This window comes from Mytilus californianus, unplaced genomic scaffold (assembly GCF_021869535.1).
Source record: "Mytilus californianus isolate M0D057914Y unplaced genomic scaffold, xbMytCali1.0.p SCAF_3, whole genome shotgun sequence".
Lineage (NCBI taxonomy): Eukaryota > Metazoa > Mollusca > Bivalvia > Mytilida > Mytilidae > Mytilus > Mytilus californianus.
Genome location: NW_026262679.1, coordinates 39,323,728 through 39,348,975, shown reverse-complemented (window position 1 = coordinate 39,348,975; position 25,248 = coordinate 39,323,728). Strand labels below are relative to the sequence as shown.

General features: G+C 31.6%; 1 protein-coding gene and 2 long non-coding RNA genes across 4 annotated transcripts in view; 1 reads left to right on the top strand and 2 right to left on the bottom strand.

The window, feature by feature from the left end:
- LOC127734543 (uncharacterized) overlaps nt 1-25,248 on the bottom strand; it is a 38,672-nt gene that overhangs the window by 240 nt on the left and 13,184 nt on the right. The window contains exons 10-22 of the mRNA XM_052244471.1: nt 24,598-24,720; nt 19,249-19,320; nt 18,426-18,631; nt 15,652-15,744; nt 14,142-14,228; nt 11,166-11,270; nt 10,109-10,295; nt 7,446-7,589; nt 6,667-6,752; nt 5,683-5,753; nt 4,434-4,606; nt 3,050-3,179; nt 550-623 (exon numbers count right to left, since the gene is read on the bottom strand). Of these exons, the coding sequence (XP_052100431.1) occupies nt 550-623; nt 3,050-3,179; nt 4,434-4,606; nt 5,683-5,753; nt 6,667-6,752; nt 7,446-7,589; nt 10,109-10,295; nt 11,166-11,270; nt 14,142-14,228; nt 15,652-15,744; nt 18,426-18,631; nt 19,249-19,320; nt 24,598-24,720 (1,551 nt within the window). The remainder of the gene's footprint in view (nt 1-549; nt 624-3,049; nt 3,180-4,433; nt 4,607-5,682; nt 5,754-6,666; nt 6,753-7,445; nt 7,590-10,108; nt 10,296-11,165; nt 11,271-14,141; nt 14,229-15,651; nt 15,745-18,425; nt 18,632-19,248; nt 19,321-24,597; nt 24,721-25,248) is intronic.
- The window catches only part of LOC127734555 (uncharacterized), an 83,976-nt gene continuing 60,021 nt past the window's right edge, over nt 1,294-25,248 (top strand). The window contains exons 1-2 of one of the 2 annotated variants that reach the window (XR_007997656.1): nt 1,294-1,710; nt 1,777-2,059. This is a non-coding gene — a long non-coding RNA (uncharacterized LOC127734555). Of the gene's footprint in view, nt 2,060-25,248 lie in introns of both variants that reach the window. The other variant, XR_007997657.1, reaches the window with a different exon arrangement.
- Nucleotides 16,709-18,419, bottom strand: LOC127734556 (uncharacterized). Its single transcript, XR_007997659.1, has 2 exons — nt 17,867-18,419; nt 16,709-17,822 (listed from the first exon to the last, which is right to left on the bottom strand). It is a non-coding gene; the product is annotated as an uncharacterized LOC127734556 (long non-coding RNA).

Here is a 25,248-nt window from a genome sequence, read left to right as displayed (position 1 = left end):
GAAATATGAAATTTTTGCTGTGAAATAAAGAAAATATATGTTATTTGATATTCCGCGAATAATGCAAGAACCTGTAAAAGAGAGGCGAAGGATACCAAATGGATATTCAAACTCACAAGTCGAAAATAAACTGACAACGCCATGACTAAAAAGAAAAAGACAAACAAACAAAAGTACACAAAACACAACATAGAAAACTAACGACTGAGCAACACGAACCCCACTAAAAACTGGGGTGAGGTGTAAGATTTGTAGGTGTTGTAGCTTTCAATTTGCAGTGTTAGGGAACCTCGATTTGTACTTATGTTGTGTTTGATATATCTAACCATTGAATGATTCTTTGTTACTCTCTTCAAAATTTTATTCATACTTGGTATTTTAATGCTGTCATTCCGATTTAATTTTCACTATATGTTTGTCATTATGTATAACAGACTAAAAATCTTACATTTTGTTTTTTTTCAACATCATTTGAACGATAAAATGAACCAAACGCCTTGAGTGGACAAATTGTAAATGTACACTATTGGTCAATCACATTTAACAAACCTTTTCTTTGGATGGATTTTTCTGTCTTATTACTTGGATTCACTTGAATCATTCTTGAAAAATGTATTTGATACCTGAAATTAAATGAAGTGATATTGATACTTACATTTTTGGAACAGTCACTTTTCATCCCATAAAGTTTATACATGTCTGCTCATAAGGTTTAACACATCAACTGTTTAGCCTCAATATCATAAACGTATATGATTGCAACAAAAAATACTAGCCTGGACATTTACCAACATTTCGTACACATCCGTATCAAGAAAGATACACAATACCATTGTGCAACAGGTATTTAGATCATTAATTATAATGTAACTGTCTTTGCATTTGAGTATATAATAGTCTTCAAGATCTCAATATTTTTCACAGATTGTTTACTATACGACAGAAATCTGAGAATTTAATGAATATTATGGACACTTTTCGTAAAAGAATTTGTCAGAACCATGAAACCAAACACAATCTTATTCTTCATTCTTTTCGTTTCATTCCATGATTCGATGACACATAAATGATATGTGACACCAAAAAATTGTAAAATATATTTAAATCTAACTTCGATCTATCCCGAATTAGGCTCTACTATTTAAATCGTGTTTCGACAGTGTATTTCCCGAGAGAATACGCTTACAAGACGGTATGGACATTTACCTATGAACATGTGAATAAATAACTTGAGTGTGATGATATTGAGAAGTAAAATCATCCAGTCATCTATTAGTTAATTAATAGTATAGTGAAAGAAAAGTACACAAGAAAAGAATGATAGATACACCTTCATTAAAATCATAATAAAATTTATAAAATTTATAACAAACATAAAAAGTGGTAGTATCTGCGCGCCAATTTCAAATTAAAGGTAAAAGGATAGCAGGTTAAAATTTTTCCGTTCATAAAATACGAATTTATTAATTAACTAAGGTTCCAACTCCCTCTGGCAAAGATGACCTTAGATGAATTTGTCTATTCTGTTTCGGTCCTTTCCGATTGTATAGCTTCTAATGTTTCCTTTAAAGTGTTAAGGTTTGTCTATTCTGTTTCGGTCCTTTCCGACTATATAGCTTCTAAGGTTTCCTTTAAAATGTTAAGGTTTGTCTATTCTGTGTCGGTCCTTTCCGACTATATAGCTTCTAATGTTTCCTTTAAAGTGTTAAGGTTTGTCTATTCTGTTTAGGTTCTTTCCGATTATACAGCTTCTAATGTTTCCTTTAAAATGTTAAGGTTTGTCTATTCTGTTTCGGTCCTTTCCGATTATATAGCTTCTAATGTTTCCTTTAAAGTGTTAAGGTTTGTCTATTCTGTTTAGGTCCTTTCCGATTATATAGCTTCTAATGTTTCCTTTAAAATGTTAAGGTTTGTCTATTCTGTTTAGGTCCTTTCCGATTATATAGCTTCTAATGTTGGCTTTAAAATGTTAAGGTTTGTCTGTTCTGTTTAGGTCCTTTCCGATTAAATAGCTTCTAATGTTGGCTTTAAAATGTTAAGGTTTGTCTGTTCTGTTTAGGTCCTTTCCGATTATATAGCCTCTAATGTTGGCTTTAAAATGTTTAGGTTTGTCTGTTCTGTTTAGGTCCTTTCCGATTAAATAGCTTCTAATGTTTCCTTTGAAATGTTAAGGTTTGTATGTTCTGTTTAGGTCCTTTCCGATTAAATAGCTTCTAATGTTTCCTTTAAAATGTAAAGGTTTGAGTGTTCCTGATAAAAGTAAATCAAGGAAACTGCTACTGACGGACGAAATTTATAAAGTGTGTACTTAATTAACAGAATATGGAAAAGGCATTAATCACAGCAATAAAGCATCAATCTGAAAGATAATATTTAAAGAAAAAGGGAAAAGGGAGATTCCAATTTTCAAGTGTTTCACCTTATTTTGTACGTACATTTAAGAAATTCTTCTCATTTCGTTATTTGATACATTTTACAAGTGGTACGACACAAATGAAACTTCTTCTAGTACTATCTGAGTCTAAGTTTGTTGAATTATGATCATATTCGCAAGTTTGCGAAGTTGGAGCTTTTTAGAGTTAGATATTTAATTATGTATGTGACATTTAAAAATGCATGGTTGCCCATTGCAATCTGCTGTTTATTTATTAAATGAAGAGGATAATATTCGAAAATTTTTATACATGTATGTTTAATTATATTTTGTGAAAAATTATCCATATTTGGAAATTTGTCTTTACAGATAAGATCTTACCAACGAGTATTTTTATATAAGTAAAACCTGTATTGATGAAAATACAGAGATAATATGTTCTCACTTATCTGAGTGTTTGTTTACTTACTTACTGTTCTTTTTTATCTGAACTTATCAAAAGTGTATTGATTTTGCAATTCTACTTAGACATAGATATAAGAAGATGTGGTATGAGTGCAAATGAGACAACTCTCCATCCAAGTCAAAATTTATAAAAGTAAATGTTAAGATTTGAATGTATTAGAGAAAACATTCAGAATGATAATCTTATATTTAAATAATGTTCAAACTTACGTAGTACGATCCATTTCGATAATTGTTTTTCCTGTCTGCTTTCTTTGGTAAGCTTTTTCGATTCTTACATTTATATCATTTGGATACTTTTTCCACTCGGAGCCTTCTTGATATTCCCAAATAGCACTCACTAGTATTAAAAAATGTATAGATGTGTAGCAATGTATAAGAAGACACATTAATGATTTATTTTGCGAATGTAAATCATACTGTTCATTACAAAATGAGTATATTCTAAATTGCATTGTAAGTAAAGATGAAATGTTTGCTCTTTAGTATATATTTTAGGAAGAGCAAAATACAAAAAGAAAATTCTTGAAAATTTGATGACTTTTCTCTCCTTTCCTTTAAAAAACTGAATCTACCACTTATTTTCATTTAAAGACATAAACATGCAGAATAATTATCAGTTACGTTAACCAAGTTTCTTTGCCATTAGATTTTCATGTACAAGATTTTGCCCTCCTTTTAAAAAAAAGTTTAAAAAAATGCTTTGAAACAAGTAGTTGAATCCTACTCCAAAATCTAATATATACAAATATGTATAAGAAAACCTTAACAAGTCAAAATAGAAAAATACGTAATCTATACCAGCAGTCGCTTTCTTAAATTAAAGTAAGTTCCATCACATCAAATTGGTATCAAAATCAATAAAACAATATATATTTATATGAAATAGAAATAAGGAGATGTGATATGATGGCCAGTGCAAACATATTCATCACAGAACTAAGAAGGAGGATGTAAATAAACGGCAGGTCATTGTACGGCCTTTATAGATGAGGTAACCCATAACCGTACGATAAGGAATACAAATGCTTAAATAATCTAAAAAGAACAAATAACGACATGGTTTCATTAAATAATAGTTACGACAGGTGACAATCAACGACAACCACTGGACTAGAAATGGCATAAAGAGAATGTAGCGGAGTTAAATATATTAATTAAGTGGTCACCTTTAGTCTGCGACAATATAACCTGTCGACATAAGAACACTCGGTAACAATCAATTGAAAAGGGCTTGCCTCATTAGATTTGCACTAATAACAAAATGACAAAAAACACAAAGTATCGACTTCGAACTTACTAAAAGCTCCTTCAAAGCAAATGTCAACTAATAGATTTACCAAGTTATCCTAGACAAAAATATCGATCACAACACTTCTAATGTATTTTGTGGTTTAAGCATTCGGAGAAAAGCATGAGCTTTCGTAATGCCAAAATAAAAGTAGACTGGATGCTGAGCTATAAGTGCTGATAATAGAACAGCAATATGTTATGTACTAGTATTAAACTATTGACAATAATATCAATGTTATTACTTATATATAATATAGACGAATATATCAAAAGACCTTTCGTGACATTTAGAGTATATTACCTGTTGAATCGGAATATATCGGAATGACATAATCTGTTGGATCTTGTGTTTTATTGTCTTTAATTGTGCTGGATTTTGGTCGACATGTTTCATTCTCTGATTCACTGTCTGATGTATGTGGGCTGTTATAATCTGATCTCGGTTCAGGTCTTTTACTCCTAAGAGCTGCATCACTTCAAAGTTAAAGCACTAATTAAAACATTTGTTTATTCTTAAGTGTGCATTATTCCTTTCTCCAGGTAAAACAGATTTATTCGTTTCAATACTGTATGTTTAAAAGTAGGACACATGTACTACTATGAAGGACGTATTCAAAGGAAAAAAAAAACAAAATCGACACCGATTGTTATGCACAACATTTTTTTGCTATCGTGTACAGCAGATGCTTTGTGTAGTTCCGATTGCCAGTGACACACCATTTCATTTTGCCATCGGGTACATAAGATGGTTATTTGTTTTCGAACCTCTGGGTCGTACCCAATGCCTTTTTGTGTTGACATGAATATGATGTTAAATTATACTCTTTCACTTTTTTGGTCTTTTGGAAAATGTTGTTTATGCTGTATTTAGACCCCTCTTCCAAGAAATTTGTTTTGCATGCACACGTATAAAAATTGCGGTTTAATTAGTCTAAATTGAAAACAACGTTCAAACCTATGATTGCGTTGGATAAAAACCGCAATTTTTATACGTGTGCATGCAAAACAAATTTCTTGGAAGAGGGGTCTAAATACAGCACAAACAACATTTTCCAAAAGACCAAAAAAGTGAAAAAGTATATTTTAACAAAACGCATTTGACTAGCAGATCGAACAACTGATGTTCTTAAACCCTGCTGACTTCCATTGCCAAAAAACGGTATTACCAGATGTAAAAAATGGATCTTAATTTTAATTTAATACCAAAGAGAAAACAATGAACTTGCGGAAGAGATGGTATACCGCAAACATGAGGTGCAAAAATTTGTACACCGTATCCGGATTTCGACAATTAATGTCTCTTCAGTGATGTAAGGAATCGAAACGGTATTTGGATATATATATAAATTGCCTAACAATGTAATTTCAACACACTATTTAGAATGTAAATATTAAAATGTTAAAAATATATACAATGCGATGAAAAATAAACGCAATTTTTTCGCTAGACAAACAAGCTTCATTTAGCGTGCATCTATACAGGTGAAATCGGATGCAGATAAGAAACTTATATATGAAACTATTTAGACAATAAAGTTTGCAGTACTAACTGTACTCTTATTTCAAACTGTCCATTATATCCCATCTTATATAGTCCTGTTCTTTTAGAATCCCATCTCACCTGAAATAGAAGATTTTGTTACCAGAGCAACACAGTCACAAACTGTTTTTCTTTTAAATCAGAAATTTAATGCAACCCTTCAATGGAAAGTTGACCTCTAATAAGCTTCGTATGAATTTGTTCTGTTACACATATTTCATGTAGTTTCCCATTTTTTGTAAAATCCGACATTCATTTAATCTATGTTTAAAGAAGCAACATCTAGGTAAATGTATTTTTATTATATATAGAAATAAGAAGATATGTTATGACTGTTAATGAGAAAATTCGCCATCAGAGACTAAAATGACGTAACAGCTGAGCATCTTTAGGTTACCGTACGGCCTTCGACAATCAACAAAACCCATACTGCATAGAAAGCTATATTAATAGGCCCAGAAATGACAAATGTAAAATATTCAAACGAGAAAAAATGACGACCTTGTATATATATTCTGCAGTTAGATTCCTCCATTATTCGGAGCACCTTTCGAGAACTGAGAGCGCCTGATTTATATATAGTTATGTTCAAAACAATAAACTGAAAAACAAACATGATATACAGCAACAAACGACAACAACGGAATCACAAGCTTCTGACTTGGGATAGGCACATACAGAATGTGGCGGGGTTAAAAATTCTTCCCCTAATCTGGGACAGTGGTGTAACAGCACAACATAAGAGCAAACTATAAAAATCAGTTGAAAAGTATATAGACAGCTATCCCACAAGAAAAAAAAAACCCTAACTGTAAAATATAAGGGCATACATCACAGGAACGAGGACAGTCATATTCAACTGCTTTCACCCAGAACACGTATTAATGTTTTACAAATATAGTTAATGACGAAAAAAGTCGACAAAGATATCTAATTACATGTATTCCAATACGCGTAAAATGCTTATTGTAACGTCCGAGAACTATAGACTCACCACAACTTTCCCCTCCTGTTTCACATTTATAACTGTCCCTACACTTCCATGTCCACCATCAGTATCACCAAACTTCCAATTATGTCCTATGATATAAAGGATAACTATAATACTAAACAATTACACGAAAAACATGGTAAACACTGTTCTTGTTATCATTATAGTTATCGTTTCTGAATAAGGTAAATCTAGAAAAGCACTTCGAACACTCCAAATTTATACAGTGTAATTTTCATGATTTTGGACTGAATGTTACAGAATTGTTCGATATATTGTATGAAAAATGCATGTGGTTACAATTATAATTTAATGTGTCTATAACACATTTTTTATCTAACGTTTTCCCCTGATAGATGACTGCTGCTTTTTTAAAACATCTATACTTGTTATGCATAAATTTGATGTGAGATAAACGTGAATGACACTTTCAACCAAAAATACAAAATACATAAATAACTAAAGAAAAAGAAAACCAAACCAAAAACAAATGCAAATGCAAACCGAAGCAACAAAAAACAATAACAAAAAACTCCAGACGGCATCTATAATGTTTATGTCTTCGAAAATTGAGAAATGTTCGTTATATGAGTATTATGACTAGGAAAGTATATAAGTTTAACAAAGACTACCAAGGATTTGCCATGACACCAAATCTCCAAAAGGTGAAAATATTTAGATATAAATGAAGAAAATGTTTTACTTAAGTCCCCTTACAATAGCACAACTTAAGAAACCAAAACTTTAATTTGTTTTGACTAACTAATGTATTATATACGTACCTCTAACAACTCTACAACCAACAGCTATCATCTCATCCACCAGTATTCTAGGTTCATCTACCTTCCTAAGATCGTATGTATTAGTTTCGTCACATTGCATGTAGATATTGGTATCACCACTGTCCCATTTAACTCTGATTACACCTGGAAATTAGACAAACGTCGTTTGAAAAAGTCTTTATAACAGCTTATGCGAGAATGTCTTCATATATAGTGTTAAACATGTCTATTCACATAATCAAATCAGTGAAGGCCTGATAAATTGTAAATAAGAATAAGAACAAGTCTGTTAGAATAAGAAGGTTTTATGTAGACGAAACGCTCATCTGACGTATAGAATTATTGATCTTTTTTTTTATGAGTTTTTGTTTAGACTTTATGATACAAATCTTATCTTCAAATGTGTAGTACTGTCAATATGCATGGTGCAGATTGCATTTACTGTTACTGTGAGTAAAACACGTATATAAAATGTTCACTTTATGGTCAACTCTCCAAAAATGGTCGAGGTATCATGCTCTGATCTATTTACTTATATGAGAGAGAGAGAGAGAGAGAGAGAGAGAGAGAGAGTAATTTGCTAGCTTGTAGTTGTTCAGCTAGGGTATTTAATTTGATGTAATGAACAAGGGTAGAAAAAGATAAATGCTTCCAACTGGAGGTGTGATGAGATAATTGAAGCTGTTAATTTTCTCCTTGATAATGTTTATGTACGTTTCGGCAATAAAGTTTATCGACAGGTTGAAGGTATTCCTATGGGCACCAATTGTGCCCCTTTAATATTAGACTTGCACTGTTATGAATAACAGTTTATGGACAAACTCAGTAAAGACCCGTCTAAATTGCCTTTAATTGATAAATTCAACAACTTATCGTTATCTTGATGATATTTTTTTCGTTAAATAATCAAGAATTTTCTAAATATACTGCCGAAATTTACCCAAAGGAACTTACTTTAAATAAAGCAAACATAAACGGTAATAACTGTCCCTTCCTAGATTTAGATATTTCAGTTTTACACGGGAAACTCATTCGCTATGCCCGTGTCTGTTGTGACGTTTTGGATTTCAATGAACGTAATCTATGTATTACTGGAAAAGTATAAAGTCAGGGATTTCGCTACCACAAATTACTTAAAACCTTTACTAAATTCTTCCATAGATATAAAGATTTGGTTTTGAAGTTTTGTTGTACCTGTAGAAAACTTATTTTAACGGGATATCACATCCTAATTTCTACGGAGATGTTGTTTACCGAGCCCGGAAATTTAGATACGGTCCGGGTAAACTTATCGATCCTTTAAATAAACTTATTATAAAAGGTTACAAATTATACACTATAATTAGATCTTTGAATATTGTCAATATTGGTATAAGAATTGATTTTGTTATCAGTAAATTAAATTCAAACTACATATCATTTTTATATACATATGCACTTTCATGGCTCTACAATCTGTCGATACTTGTATCTTGGCATTGCACAAGGTCGTGTTTTTCTCTGACTGTTAATGACTTCTTTACAATAAATCCATTGGACGTTAGATGTGTGCTGATTGATATTTTAGTCTAAGATGCATGATTTTTTTTTTCTTAGTTGTTATTGGCTTTGAACTAGCTGTCAATAACTGCGAGTACTCTCAGATCTGAACTTAGTGTCTTTTTGTTGTGGGGATGTATAAGTACCCTGCCACGTCGCCTCTGTGTTTTTGATAGATGTATTTCTGCTTTGTATCCATCTGATGAGTTAAGCCCTTTTCAACTGATTTTTATTGTTTGTTCTCATGTTGTACTATTACACCACTGTCCCAGGCTAGGGGAGGGTTGGCGCCTTCAAACTTGTTTAACCCCGCCACATTCTATATGTGCCGGTCCAAAGTCAGGAGCCTGTTATTGAGTGGTTGTCGTTTTTTACTGTTTCCCATAGTTTTTATTCGTTTATTCTGTTGCATAGTCTGTACTTGTGTAGTTCTGTTACACCACTGTCCCAGGTAAGGAGGATGGTTGGCGCCTTCAAACTAGCTATATGTGCCTGCCTGTAATTCCGTGGTTGTCGTTTGTTGCTGTATATCATATTTGTTTTTCGTTCATTATTTTGTACATAAATCAGGCCGTTAGTTTTCTCGTTTGAATTGATTTACATTTGTCATTTCAGGGCTTTTTATAGCTGACTATGCGGTATGGGTTTTACTCATTGTTGAAGGCCGTACGGTGACCTATAGTTGTTATTGTCTGTGTTATTTGGTCTCTTTTGGAGAGTTGTCTCATTGGCAATCATACCACATCTTCTTATTTATATATAGACAGTTAATTTGACATAATTAAACACCAAATTAACATTATGTAATTTGCTTAAATGCAAATTATGCTATTTATCCAGTCGTTTTTTGCAAACAATTAATTTCTAATATATAATATGATTGATTTAAATGCATATGCATATAAAGTGAATATCTTTGAATACCAAAATTTAACATACCTACTATCAATTTCATCATTGATATTCATCTTAAGGCTACCTTAGTAACATACATTTTAATCAATAGTACATGTATGATTCATATGAGTTACACTATTATACATTTTAAGTTACTGATATGTATAGTCTACATGTAATTGTACATTTATATATAGAAATATAACAATAAAACATTATGTACAAACCATGTGATTGTTGTCCCACGACGGTTCCAGCCATATGACCATCCTGATTCCCATGGCTCCAGTCAGGACCACGACGTACTCTGTCACCAAGTTGTAAAGATCGACAGGTAAGTTCAGTAAAGTTACCCCGTTTCTTTTCCATGCTTAATGGATTGATGAATTCCTGTACCATATCTAGGCAGTCGTTCTATATAAATGCGGGAAAATGACAAAGGGTAAAAAAAAATTTAAAAATGAATTAAAAAATGTTTAGGGTATTAATTTTTCTATGCATATGTTCAGATGAAATTTCCTCATACAATGTACCTATGATATGTTTGACCCACAGCATTGACTTTACGTGAAAATCTTTCTATCTAAGACAGATTCTAAGTACGAACGATCAATCCAATCGAAATATTGGAGATATAAGTTTAAAAGTTACAATTGAAATAACTTTGAATAGAAAGCACGCATGTCTCCTCACAATCTCTTCTCATTTTACCATTAAGAGTTATGGATTTCGGTATATGGATAGGAAATTTTAAAGCATAACAAGTAGTCATTGTTAAAATCGTTTCTTGGTAAAAATGTGAGCTTTGAGGATCTTAAAATTGAAATTTTTGAAATTTTTATACTAATGGTATTTCTTTATTAATGGGATCATGAAAGTATTATAATTTTATTTCTAATGATCCTTTAGTTATTTTTCGCTGTGTTCATTTATCCCATATGTATTTTGGTCGTTTTGTATCGTTCGTTTGTTGCCTAACTGACATATTCCTTTTATTTATGTAATTTTTATTCAGTATGTCTAACATTTACGTTAATTTAATTAAGAGTTTATAACAATTGAGATTTTGAAGGTGAAAAGACATTGAAACATTTTCTGAACAAATTTTACATTTCTGTCCTTTAGTCCTTGTGGATAGTTATTTCATTCACATATCATGGAATTATTTTCATATTGTTTATCTTTACTGTATTTGATTTTTTTTGCGTGCCTGAAGTTGCCCCGTCTTTCCTTTGTTTATATATTTCACTACAAATGTTTGAAAGAAAATTTTCCAAATCTTACATATCGATCATCAAAACTGGATCTCTCTTTTATTTTCTTGTTGATAAATTCTCTGCTCTGGTCTGCTGAATACATAATGTCGGAAGCTATGTTTGTAGCTAACAGCTGCAAGTATAATAAAATTCAACACAATTGTTTGTGTGTGCTTAAACACTTCACAAATCACTGGTGTTAAACTGATAATCGTAACTGGAATTACGACGATCCCAATATGGCGACGGCAGAAATAGGTAAAATCTTTTCAGTCATTTTTCTCAAATGTAGCCCGTTGTTGTCAAGAGTTACTCAGCTGCAAGGTTTTTCTATACCATTACATCATATTTGAATCGTAACGGTGCACTATAATTGTCTAAGCGCTTAGAAAATTGCCGTCAAAAAATTCGGGATGATAATCGTAATTCGATGGCATTTTTCTTGTTTGATAATCGTAATTTCTTTATGGGATAATAGTAACTGAAAAATAATAAATGTGTCTTCCAGCTTGTCAATGGTATTTTGTATGTTAAAACGACAATGTCCAGTTAAACGATGACATTAACGCGCAAAATAAAAAATAATGAAGCAACTTACAGGTTAATATTTAGGACAAATTTACTTACATGTATATATATATCTCGATTTATAACTGACAACAATATGCATAACCTTTTAATATATACATGTACCTGTTAAAGATATGGATATATCCAATCGACTTTTAATTCAATAAAAAGGGCAAGTTAACCTCCCCTATCTCAATATTCCCTATTCCACGGGGGTGGCTGTGGGTTACTTCCTATATAAATATATAAGTTATAACATGGATCAGATTTTTGGTCTTCGGCAATATATGAAAGGGGATATTTTTTATTCAATTTCAGCAGCACGCCAGAAGTGACACCACCCCTTCCCCCGTGCCTGATACAGACCTCATATAAACGTTCCCTAAATTTCTGCGAGAAATGAACAAAATTTTTCATCAGTTACTTAACTGCATTATTGGATTTAACAGTTGATACTTTGATTGGTGGATATGAATTTTCATTTTGCCCTTTTCCTTATATTTCAATAGAAATACATAGTTTTTTTTTTGGAGTGAAATGTATCCCGGTTTAAATAGCCGTTCATATTTTTCATGTGAATTCACTTTTGTTCTGTTCTACACTGATATTTTATATGATTTTAAAAATTAAATTCAAATATTTTGATTTAATACCAATGTATTTTAGGACGTTTCTTTAAACAGGGTGGATGGTAAATGATCTAGAACAGTTACCAGTTTATTGTTACTATTGTTTATTGTTACTTGTGTTTATTGTTACTTGTGTTTATTGTTCCTTGTGTTTATTGTTACTTGTGTTTATTGTTCCTTGTGTTTATTGTTATTGTGTTTATTGTTCCTTGTGTTTATTGTTCCTTGTTTAATGTATGCAGCATATTTTTCATATACCAAGTATTTATGATTTCTTGAATCAGTTTGTTTCTGATATGGCGGAATATGCGCTATGATTTCTTAAAGTTTCAGTCATTCTTTGAATAAATATAGCTTGTAAGGTAATTTAAGGCCACATCAATTTGATTTCTTGATCTTCGGGCTTTTGGCAAATATTAAAGAACACAAATCCATGTTTGCCAATGAACTCCACGTCACCATGTGCTTAACTCCATAACACACAAAGCATTCCAACTTTTCTCTACTCTTATATTATCATTAAACGTTTTAAGGATGTCATATTATTAGAATGTCAAACTAAATTGGTGTTGTTAAAATTTATAGTTATTTTCTGAAATATCGAAATGTCAGTGACGGTTATGAAATAGCTAAGCATTTTTATAGTATTTATGGGCTATACAACTTTTTACACATTCAAAAAGGTGTGACATTTGTTTTCAAGTCCGTATTTAAATAGAATAGCAAACAATATTTCTTTTTAACTCTAAACATGAATAAATCATGATGACATTTTTTTTAATTTTCTCCCATATTTTGTGGTTCTAGTTCCTGGAGTTTTCAGTATTTTAACATAGTTCGTGTATCCCCATTTACAAATTTATTGAAGCTGGTCCCCCTTCCAATTTTATGATATATACTAGTATGTAGCTGTTTACATTAGAACTGTTTATCATATATGCACAGAAATGAATGTCATAAGATGTGGGAACGTTTTCGTGATTAATTCATCACCATATTTTCATCATATGCTATCAGATAGACGTTTTTCGTGCCAATACCAATCAAACACTATCCAGTTACGATTATCTTCTTATTTATTAATACCGAAATCACGATTATCATTTTTGCGAGTTACGATTATCATCCCGAATTTTTCGACGGCAATTTTCTAAGCGCCTAGACAATTGTGTGCACCGTTACGATTCAAATATGATGTATTGGTATAGAAAAACCTTACAGCTGAGTAACTCTTGACAACGACGGGCTACATTTGAGAAAAATGACTGAAAAGATTTTACCTATTTCTGCCGTCGCCATATTGGGATAGTCGTAATTCCAGTTACGATTATCAGTTTAACACCAGTGACAAATGAAATCTAAATAATTATGTATAGAATGAAAATGCTTTTTCATTTTCTGTTATCTGGACGATATTTTTATAGACATCAATATTGAAATATTCATATATATATATATATATATATACGAATGATAAAAGGTTCTCATGCACATAATAATATATTCACGAATAAATTGGATAATCGAATATACTTTTCTCTAGCGCGTTTATCATTCTGTAGTGACTTATCAAGATTCTGGCAAAGTTGATAATGGAAACGTCGCCGTAGAGGAGACTAACTTTACGTAATTGTTCGTTAAGATATGTGCCTTTTGTATTAGGCGCTTAGATTTGGTTTAGATATGTGTTATGAAATATTATTCCATTCCGTGACAGTTCATTGCAGGACCGATCAGCTCATGTTTATTCCTATACAAAATTGTGCCACATGTATTTCAATAACTTATTTTAATACTTAACGTACAATGACTTGAGTCATCCTTACTAAACGATACATTTCACTCGTTTGTATCATTTTCCCATTCGTTTCTCTGATTACACGTTCCAATATCTAAAATATTTATATAATGATAAATTATAAATACATTTACTAAGTTAGTTAGGAGGTATATATATCTTTTCATAATAGTTCTATTTCAAAATCTTTTTTTTTCTCAATTTGCAGTACATTGCGGATAAAGCTAACGCTTTTAAATTCTTTGCCTGATAAATAAAAAGTTGACGATACTAAGAGGGATTTAAAAACCAAAAAAAAAAAGTTACAAAAAGACTGAAAATACCATGTTTTTAAGAAAGCAGATGAAAAGTATATACTTCAAAATACTTCATAACGTCTCAGCAGCAAGACTCCCAATACAAATCGGTTAAAGCGTCAGTAGCTCCTGTTGATTATTTTACTGACGTTATCATATGTCATTTTTATTTTATTAATTTTTTATTCCTCATGATGTTTTATACTGTACTTAAAACTGTTTTTGTTGAGTACAATGGGTTTTTGCAACATCTAAAAAATATTTATTTTTAATTTTCGTGTAATTGTTTAATTGTAGCAATGTGATATATCTTGTGCATGTTTTTTTTCTGAATCATGTTTATGGAGTTGTCAGCGATCAAATAATAAAGAGCAAAACATTAAAGTAAAACATCTTTTGTTTTGAATACCCTTCATAGTCCTTTAGAAGATTCATCCGCTTTTATATATATGTATCTAACCTTTTCGTTATGTTTTGTGAGCGTTCTTTATTAAGTAGTGAAAACAACTTCAGACTCAAATGAGCCTGTGTCGCTCAACTGGATATATGTGGATCTTCAACTTTGACCACTCTCCAATTTTGTAGACTAGAATATATTGCATGAATAAAATCTCATTTTTGTTGATCATGTATTGCTGATCATTTATACTGTTTACAGTTTCTCATTATCTATTATATAGGTGTTGTCCAAAATACAAAAATGGGTATAAATCGTTATGCAAGGGCAATAACTCCCATAAGGAGTCCACTAATAAGTTGGACTGTTCTCCTTTTTGGAGATCTTCTCTTGCTGATCCGTTTTGCTGTTAACAGCTTTTTTAACTCTCAAGTGTTCGACAAAATTGGTAAAAGTCATCATTAAACGGCAATAACTTCTATAATGAAGTTAGCTATTTGTAACCGGATCTTTTGTTTTAAAGCTTTCAATGTATTTATACATATCTTGTTTCTCTAATTCAGGTTTGATATTTTGTTTAGGAAAAAGAGGCCAGATGTGCCTATCAAACTCAGTAAACCCTGTACATTTACTTTTGAATAATGATTTGTCAATCCTGAACCTCAATTCGATTGTAATAATTTTTGAGGATATACGTAATAAAATATTCCAAAATTGAAAAATATTTTCAAAGCAAGTTCGTTTAATAACTTATTCGGTTTTATCATATCTTTTGCTTTTCACAACAATTTGTTTTGGAAATATGACAATTGACTGATACTTACAGCGTTCTTCTGATTATTTCCGATCGGAACATAGAATACTTTTGTTTGACTACTGACTGTCTGGTGGATAACACTTTCTATTCCGGCGTAATCCTGAATACAAATATGTATTATTAGTTTAATAAAGTTGAAAAAGGCTCAAAATAATTTCGGCATTAAGACGTTTATAGAAAAACTCATTAAAGATACCAGGCATTTAATTTTGTACGCCAGATTCATGAATATTTGAACTGAATAGAAATGACTCTTTTTTTTTCCTTGGCAGCCATCTTAGATCGCAGATATCAAAAACAAAGCGTTACTTGAGTTATACAGGGTTAACATGCAACGTTTTTCGTATATTATGTCAATTCTTCTGAAATGTTATAATAATAAATGATAACCGATATTGAGGCAAAAGATAACGTTTTCGAATAAATGACGGATTTCATGCTAATTAATCTTTACACCATTACAAAGATCGGAAATATTTTGTTTTGAGATGCAGTCTCAGATAGGAATTGCATATTCCTAATATGATTCTAAGATGTGCCATAGATAGTACCAATACATGGATTTTTACGTAGGCAAGTTTGTCTTAAAAAGTCTCGACGTTAAGCTAAAACATTGCATAAAAAGAGGAAGAGACCCTGAAAATTAGGCGTATCTCGATCAAAGACTACATGCAAAATAATCAATGTGCCATTACATAATACGAGACAGGTGTGACACGTGAAAGAAGATGAGGACCGTATTATTGCCATAATACGTTTTGTTAATTGGATATACAATTTGCAGTAGAGTGCATATTCCTTTATGATCTAAAACCGAGGTACGAGTTGGTCAAAATAATGACTAAGTAAGGATCCGAGTTTGATAAAAAGTGTACACGAGTGAATTAAATGCGGGTTGGTATTTAAAGGTAAGATTTGATATGGATTCATCCAGAGTGGATTACTTTGCAAGTGCCATATAGATTTTTTTACTTATATTGACTTCTTCCTCTAGTATCGACACAGACATTGTTATTTAGACAAAAATACCCCAACCACCTTAAATAAAGACGTAACTCGATTAAAACGCTTATACCATATGGTTATGCGATTTATAAAAAATAAGATATTACATAGAGGCGCAACACAATATGTAGGCAATTCTCATATTTCGAATGTAGTGAAGACAATCATGCATTGTCTTTTAATGTCAATGAGGCTTTGCTTTGCAAAATAAAACTTTTCATTTTGTAATAGTCAATCAGATAAATACTGACATATGTAGAATACAAGTTCCTGTTTGAGGTAAAAATGTTGTACACTTATTAGCTTTTTATAATAATAAAACTTGTATTGGTAGATAAAAAAATCTATAATGGCTATAATACTACAACAGTTACAATTCTTTCAAACAGATTTAACGACAACAAAATTTCTACATCAACAAAATCTTAATTAATGCAGTGAATTCATTATTATTCGTGGGATATCAATTTTCGTGGACATAGGAAACCCTTAAATTTATATGTTCGACGAAACAAAGATTTTCTATTGGCTTATATTTTGACTTGGATGGAGAGTTGTCTCATTGGCACTCATACCACATCTTCTTATATCTATTGTATGCCGATTTTGGCAAATCCTCGACATTCAAATATCTACGAAAATTCATTTTTTCCTCAAACCACGTAAATAAAGGATTCCACAGAGCCTCGTGTATGTAAGGAGTTGTTTGTTTTTTTTTTAATTTTGAGCAATCATATCAAGCAGTTTATCAAACAATTCAAGTTAAAAAGCAACTGTTTGAAATGTGCTTCTTAATTTTCAATAACGAACCGTGACATGTTACGTTGTTTGTCAAATACTTCACTGTTTTTGATGTGAAGAATATATACAGTCAAACCAGCAATACAAGTAATCTCAATTAAGAGAAAAATGTTTTGTCAAGGTATTCTCTTATTGTCCCGCTGCAGTAATACCTGTTTTGTCAAGGTATTCTCTTATTGTCCCGCTGCAGTAATACCTGTTTTGTCAAGGTATTCTCTTATTGTCCCGCTGCAGTAATACCTGTTTTGTCAAGGTATTCTTTTATTGTCCCGCTGCAGTAATACCTGTTTTGTCAAGGTATTCTCTTATTGTCCCGCTGCAGTAATACCTGTTTAGTCAGGGTATTCTCTTATTGTCCCGCTGCAGTAATACCTATTTTGTCAGGGTATTCTCTTATTGTCTCGCTGCAGTAATACCTGTTTAGTCAGGGTATTCTCTTATTGTCCCGCTGCAGTAATAACTATATATCAAAGGTCACATCACTATAAAGGTCCGTTGTATCTAGTCCCTTACATATGTTCTGAGTTTTGACTCGCCATGCGGCAAGTTGTAAAAGCTTCCAAATGTATGAAATAAAAGTCAAATTATATACGATATTTTTTCTATAATCAGTAGATCAAATCAGTCTATTTTTAAATATGTTTTGGTATCATGTCGTTCACTATAAAATACTTCGTCATTGTCTTCGGTTTTAACATTATTAATAGCTTTCGTTTTAGAGTGACAATACAATGAGTTTGCAACCATCTGATACAAGGATGCCAACAGTTTAACGTTAATATGCCTGAGCCTTGTCAAAAAGCTATTGAGTCTATGTAGCTCATTTAACCTATGCATTGTTGTCGGCTATATAATAGCCTTTACATGTCGGTTTCTTTAAAATGTGTTGCTCTTTTAATGACCTACTCTCAATATAAAATAGTGCACAAAATTGATTTACATAACACCAAGTAAATAAACAAAAACGTATATTACACATATATCATTTTCATCAAGTAAAGACTCCATGCTAATTCCGGTACTCGAAATTGATAAACCTAAACCACCACTGTTAAGTAAAGAGTTTAAATCAATTCCACTGTTTGCTTTGGAGAAAGAAGATGTCTTTCCTTCCGATTCACCATCCGTAAAGATGATAATATGTCCTTGGAGTGGAAATTCTCCGATTTCTCCAAACGGACCTGTATAAAACAAAAATGACGTGTTATCCATTTAATCTGAAAGCCTTATGTTTAATAAAGTACAAAACATAAATGTCATGCCAAGAAGTAGTACTGCATTATGTAGTTAAGAATACGGTCAACATCTATAAACTTTCCTATGACACTGGTATATCAAATATTGATACCAAAGCAGCTTTTCAGAATGAATATCATTAAAGGTAAATTACCACTGATTAATTATTGCTTCCGTATGTTCTAATTTAATGAAACTAACACTTTATGATTTTGGTGCCTCCGAAACCCTTTACTGGATTAACCTTCATCACTGACGCTCAAACACAAAAAATTGAAAGCTAAGAATATATAACTACTTGATTACGTGAGGAGTTTATGACCAAAAGGGACCTAAAAAGAATAGGTATAGTCAAATTCACCCAAAGTCAACTTTACCAATGCAAGTAGGAACTCTATGTTTTATCTTTTGATAAGTAGTTTTAATGGATCAGAAACTGAATTTTTATTTTTTTTAATGTAAATCATTTCAAAGTATGCTTAAAGTAAATATCTTCAATTATTATTGTATATTTATTTCCTTGTAACACTCATATTCCTGAAATATTTTAAAATGTATTTACCTGTCGATACACCAGCCATACCCATCAGCAACCCTCCTATTGTAGGTGCAGAGCCGCTTGGTTGAAGTTTTCCTGTTGGATTCAAGTGATTTTATTATAAAAGATGTTGATAATTTCTAACCGATGAATGCATTTCAGCAATGTTATTTACATACTTATATATATCTACAGATAAAGATGCCGTTATCATTTTCACCAGAAATGCAAATGGATGTACCCGAACTTAACCGTACAAAAATTCTTTAAATGATAAACGTTTTCGTGTTTAGTTGTAAACAAACTGTACTGTCTACTGTCAACGGAAAAACTTTCGTGCTTACTTTTCAAAACGACCTATCATGCCAAACTCAAGGTCCAGTATATATATGATAACAAAAACTAAGTTTACTTTTCAAGATGTAGTTGAAAAATCTGTTATTTGAACTGTCAACGGCAAAAATATCTCACTTTCTTTTCCAAACGATATTACATGAACAATTACATAGTCTATTAAGGTAGATTAACTGTGTACCGCCATCTCAGATTGTAAAATAGTAGTTCTCAATAGGTCTATTTTTTTTTATAAAATCTGCAAATTCTGAGACAGATTGGCAGTTAATGGGTTAAACTGTTTATTGGAATAAATAAAAATAGGTTATTTATCGCATTATTCAGACCGATTTATCAAATACCAAATGTTTGTGTTTATTCCAATCAAATGGTCAACTTATCCAATTAAGGGGAGATAACTCAAGGAGTAAATTTTTAAGAAAGGAATGATAGAAACATTTTCAATTTTTACTTGTAGCAGAAAACAAGGTCGGTGACACCATTTTTTCTATTTATTTTCTTAAAGGATATTTTAAAACCTATCTTCTCATATTTGTTTCAAAATTCTATCTCTTTTTATTCACAAAAATGTGTTTTTTCATGAACAATCTATGCAAAGTTGGACAATCTTGAACGAATTGTAGTTAGAAAAATAGCACGGTGACCTATACTTTTTTATTATATTTTTGAAAAAAAAACATGGAATAATCTACATTCTTGCAGAGTATAAGAAAATTCTATCTGCGGAAATATATACCAATGATCCACCTTACAAAATTAAACTGAACATTCCTGAAAAATGTTAGTGCATAAACATGTTTCAGGAATGTTCAGTTTAACTGTCTTCCTGTCAGTTGAAGTCACTATATAGCGCAAGGGGATATCCAGACATTACATAGATGTGCTGATATAATGGACATTGTTGTCCGAAGAAATCATAATCGTTTACATCATGATAACGGAGACATAGTGATTTTTTTCAATCTTACAGATTTTTAAAATACCTGAAAAACTACTCAAGGTCTTATTCAGATTGTATAGTCTGTTTTACTCATTGCACACAGTTATATCCCAAATCATCAGGTTGTAATGATTTATCCTTTTCCATTCCCAATTACGCAAACTCAAATATTAAGAACAGTGTGTTATCATTAGATTTTCTCTCCTATAAACAGACCAGATTAACATCATGTCTGTTTGGAATTTATACATGTTAATTTTATCAATTTACCTAGAATATGCAATAATTGTAATACTCAAAGCACGTATCTACACTGAACATGCTGAATAAAATATCTTAATTACTTTAGTTTAACAGAAATATGATTTTTAACTGAACATCTTTTATTATTGACAGTTATACTGAACACAACATTCCACGGTCTCGAAACTGTCACAATGAGGGTTTCGTTAAACTCAGTGTTGCCATATTGTTACTTGAACATAAACTTTCAAGTCTGAGGGATTAAGAAATTTCTTCAGAAGGGACATATTGTTTTATATCACCCATATTCAAAAATAAATTGAAAACAAAATTTGTTCAGTTACCTAAGCAACTCAATTTCGTAATACAGCAATTACTGGTGCAGAAGAAAGAAAGCTGATAAAACATTGATAGATTCGTTTCATAAAAAATGCATCAGTTTTGTTGTCTACCATTTCTAAAACTCCGGGAAGGCGTTTTGTGTTTCTACCAGATTGCAAAACAGCCAAAATCTTTACTGAGATAATAGAAACTACACATTCCCTGAAGAAAAGAGGAACGAGAAAGCTTCAAAAAAGAAACCACAAAGACCACGCTATATATTGGATTCTCAAATATACCTTATAAATTTTGTTTAATATTTTCATCCAGAAAATGTTCACTACAAATATTTTCGTTCTGATTATGCTCATACAACCACTAAGGAACTTGTTATCAAATATTCTGACAAAATTTATGATCATGACGGTATGCTATTGGCTAAATCTTCGGACATGTAAGATAAGCTACATTCCTTTAAAAACTACAGAAATGATAACTTGAATCACTGAAAATATAAGATAGTACAAACACACCACACAAACCATCAAAACCCAACCCCGCCGAAAAATTTGTCTCAGTTTACAATTATAATTTCTCTATTAATATTTTATCAGTTTTGGCATGGTATTCCAAAAAGGACTAATTATGCCTTAAATTCCAAATTTGGTCCTTTACTATGATGTATTATAGTGTATGCCTTATTGTTATACATGTTTCACCTTTATTTCTGATTTCAACAACTATAACAGTTATTCAACTTTGGTATCCGAGGAATTGTTGTCTCACTGCTCATCATATCACATCGACTTGTTTTCCTAATTTTTCTGTGACAGCTTTTTCATTTAAATTCATTGAATTAATCTACTGTAATTTCTAAATTATATTTATGATAACTGATTTAAGTGTAAAATGCAAGTGGCACTTGTCTACGTTAAATCCAATTTTTTTTAGTGTGGTACATGTAGCACTTTAAAGGGTGTGTATGAAATCATTGTTTCATTATATGAAACACTTACAAGCAGATTATCGCTCTCTTTCATCGTATTGTAAAAATTGGTGTAAACGGGAAAAATCTGATAATAAATCTCTTGATTTTTATTTAAATAAATGTATGAATGTTGTGGACATTCGAATATCACATTTTGAAAATAATTCAAAAATAAATAAAAGAGTACATAATACGCCTTTTTCTAGAATAAGAAACAAACTTCAAGTACTTTCAAAGCGGTGTGTGTTTGTACCGGCCGACAAAGCAGCCAACAATGTGGTGGTGTTATGCCTTAATACTACACGGACGTTCTTAAAATGAAATTTTAAATTCTTCTACATTCAAGTCAGTGCGCTCAACAGAGAGTCATATATAGTAAGCAAACATATCATAACCACATCACAGCTTAAGGCCTCTTCTGAACATTTGAAGGTCCCTACTATGTATTAGTTACCTAAACTACACAAAATACCAGTAAAATATCGTTTCATCTCGGCTTCTAGTAAGTGTTCTACAAACTTATCTTTCAGTGCTTTTAACCAGTTCCTTAACTTTCATCAAAGAACTTATCATTAACTTGTGTAATAAAATATATGAAAATAGTGGAATTAACTTTTTGGAGTGTCAACAATTCTTTGGATGTTTTAGATAAATTACGTGCTTTTGATGGTCCTTATGATTCTGTTGACAGTTTTGACATTTCAACTTTTTATACTACACTCCCACACAATCTTATCAAAGTTTCCTATATAATACAATGGTCTTCTGGTTAATCTGTATGCAAATATATTTGCTGCAACTCATTTAAAGCATTCATCTCTAATTAGAAAGGTAAATATGGAAGATATACTTACTGGAGGTGTGATGAGATAACTGAAGCTGTTAATTTTCCCCTTGATGATATTTATGTACGTTTCGGCAATAAAGTTTATCGACAGGTTGTAGGTATTCCTATGGGCACCAATTGCGCTCCTCTAATAGCAGACTTGTTTTTGTACTGTTTTGAATCACACTTTATGACCAAACTCAGTAAAGACCCGTCTAAATTGCATTTAATTGATAATTTCAACAACACTTACCGTTATCTTGGTGATATTTTTTCATTAAATAATCAAGACTTTTCTGAATATACTGCCGAAATTTACCCAAAGGAACTTACTTTGAATAAATCAAATATAAACGGTAATAACTGTCCTTTCCTAGATTTAGATATTTCAGTTTTACACCGGAAACTCTACATAAAAATTTACGACAAAAGGGACGATGTTTCGTTCCCTATTGTTAATTTTCCTTTTTTGGACGGTGATGTTCCTTTGGCACCATTTTACGGTGTTTATATATCGCAACTCGTTCGCTATGCCTGTGTCTGTTGTGACGTTTTGGATTTCAATGAACGTAATCTATGTATTACTGGTAAATTATTAAGTCAGGGATTTCGTTACCACAAATTACATAAAACCTTTACTAAATTCTTCCATAGATATACAAATTTGGTTTTGAAGTTTGATTGTACCTGTAAAAAACTTATTTCAAACGGGATAGCACATCCTAATTTTTACGGAGATGTTCTTTCCCGATCCCGAAAATTTAGAAACGATCCGGGTAAACTTATCGATCCTTTAAGTAAACTTATTCTAAAAAGTTACCAATTCAACACTGTAATTAGATCTTTGAATATTGTTTTTTATTGGTATTAATATTGATTCTGTTCTCAATTAATTAAAATCAAACTAACTATCATTCTTATATACATATGCACATTAATGGCTCTACAATCTATCGATACCTGTATCTTGGCATTGCACAATGTCATGTTTTTCTCCGACTGTTTATGACGTCTTTACACTAAATCCATTGGATGTTGGATGTGTACTGATTGATATTTTAGTCTTAGATGCATGATTTTTTGTATTAGTTGTTATTGGCTTTGAACTAGCTGTCAGAAACTGCGAGTACTCTCAGATCTGTACTTAGTGTCGTTTTGTTGTGGGGCTGTATAAGTACCTGTCAAATTCACACCGTGTTTTTGTTAGACGTTTTTTTATTTGTATCCATCTGATGAGTTAAGCCTTTTTCAACTGATTTTTATAGTTTGTTCTTATGTTGTACTGTTACACCACTGTCCCAGGTTAGGGGGAGGGTTGGCGCCTTCAAACGAGTTTAACCCCGCCACATTCTGTATGTGCCTGTCCCAGGTCAGAAGCCTGTGATTCAGTGGTTGTCGTTTGTTGCTGTGTAACATATTTGTTTTTCGTTCATTATTTTGTACATAAATTAGGCCGTTAATTTTCTCGTTTGAATTGTTTTACATTTGTCATTTCGGGGCCTTTTATAGCTGACCATGCGGTATGGGCTTTGCTCATTGTTAAAGACCGTACGGTGACCTTAGTTGTTAATTTCTGTGTCATTTAGTCTCATGTGGAAAGTTGTCTCATTGGCAATCATACCACATCTTCTTATTTTAATATATATATCAATTAAGTAAATTATTTGTTACATACTTAAACCATGATTCAATACTACATACCTATAGATTTCAAAATAAGGTCCAAATCAACGGTACATTCATGAATGAGTTGGTTTTGTCCGCCAAATACAGCTAATCCAATATTCTCTTCCATCCCAATTGTTTGACTGACTTGTTTTACACCTAAAAATATCATATAAACGTACATTTAACCCAATGTCAATGAGTATATACATGCACCATTCTAAGGTGTCTTGGGTTGCAAATGGTAAATTTCAAATGATTTAGATTTTGATAAAAAATAATAAATTGTTTAATTCTAAATTTTTTGAACAAAAGAAAATGAAAAAAGGGTTTTTCCAGTGAAACTAGTGACAACATTTAAACAACATTGATTAAGAAAATTTCTCGTTCCTATTAACCGTTAAACAATATTTTGTTTGTGGATTAAAGTTGAAAACAATATTCGTCCCGGAAAACGATGTGTATTCCAAACTATGAATATTCATTGTCTTAATGTAGAATGACAAAACCATTATTGTGATATGAAAACATTCGTAAAATAATTCACGTAAAACATATTACTACAGTTTGATAATTTGTATTATAGCACACGTATTGAAATACAGAGTTGTATAATAAGGACTATTTTGACCTAATTATGCAGGTCGAGACCACTAGCAATCTGAGTTAGACACCAATTTACATCGT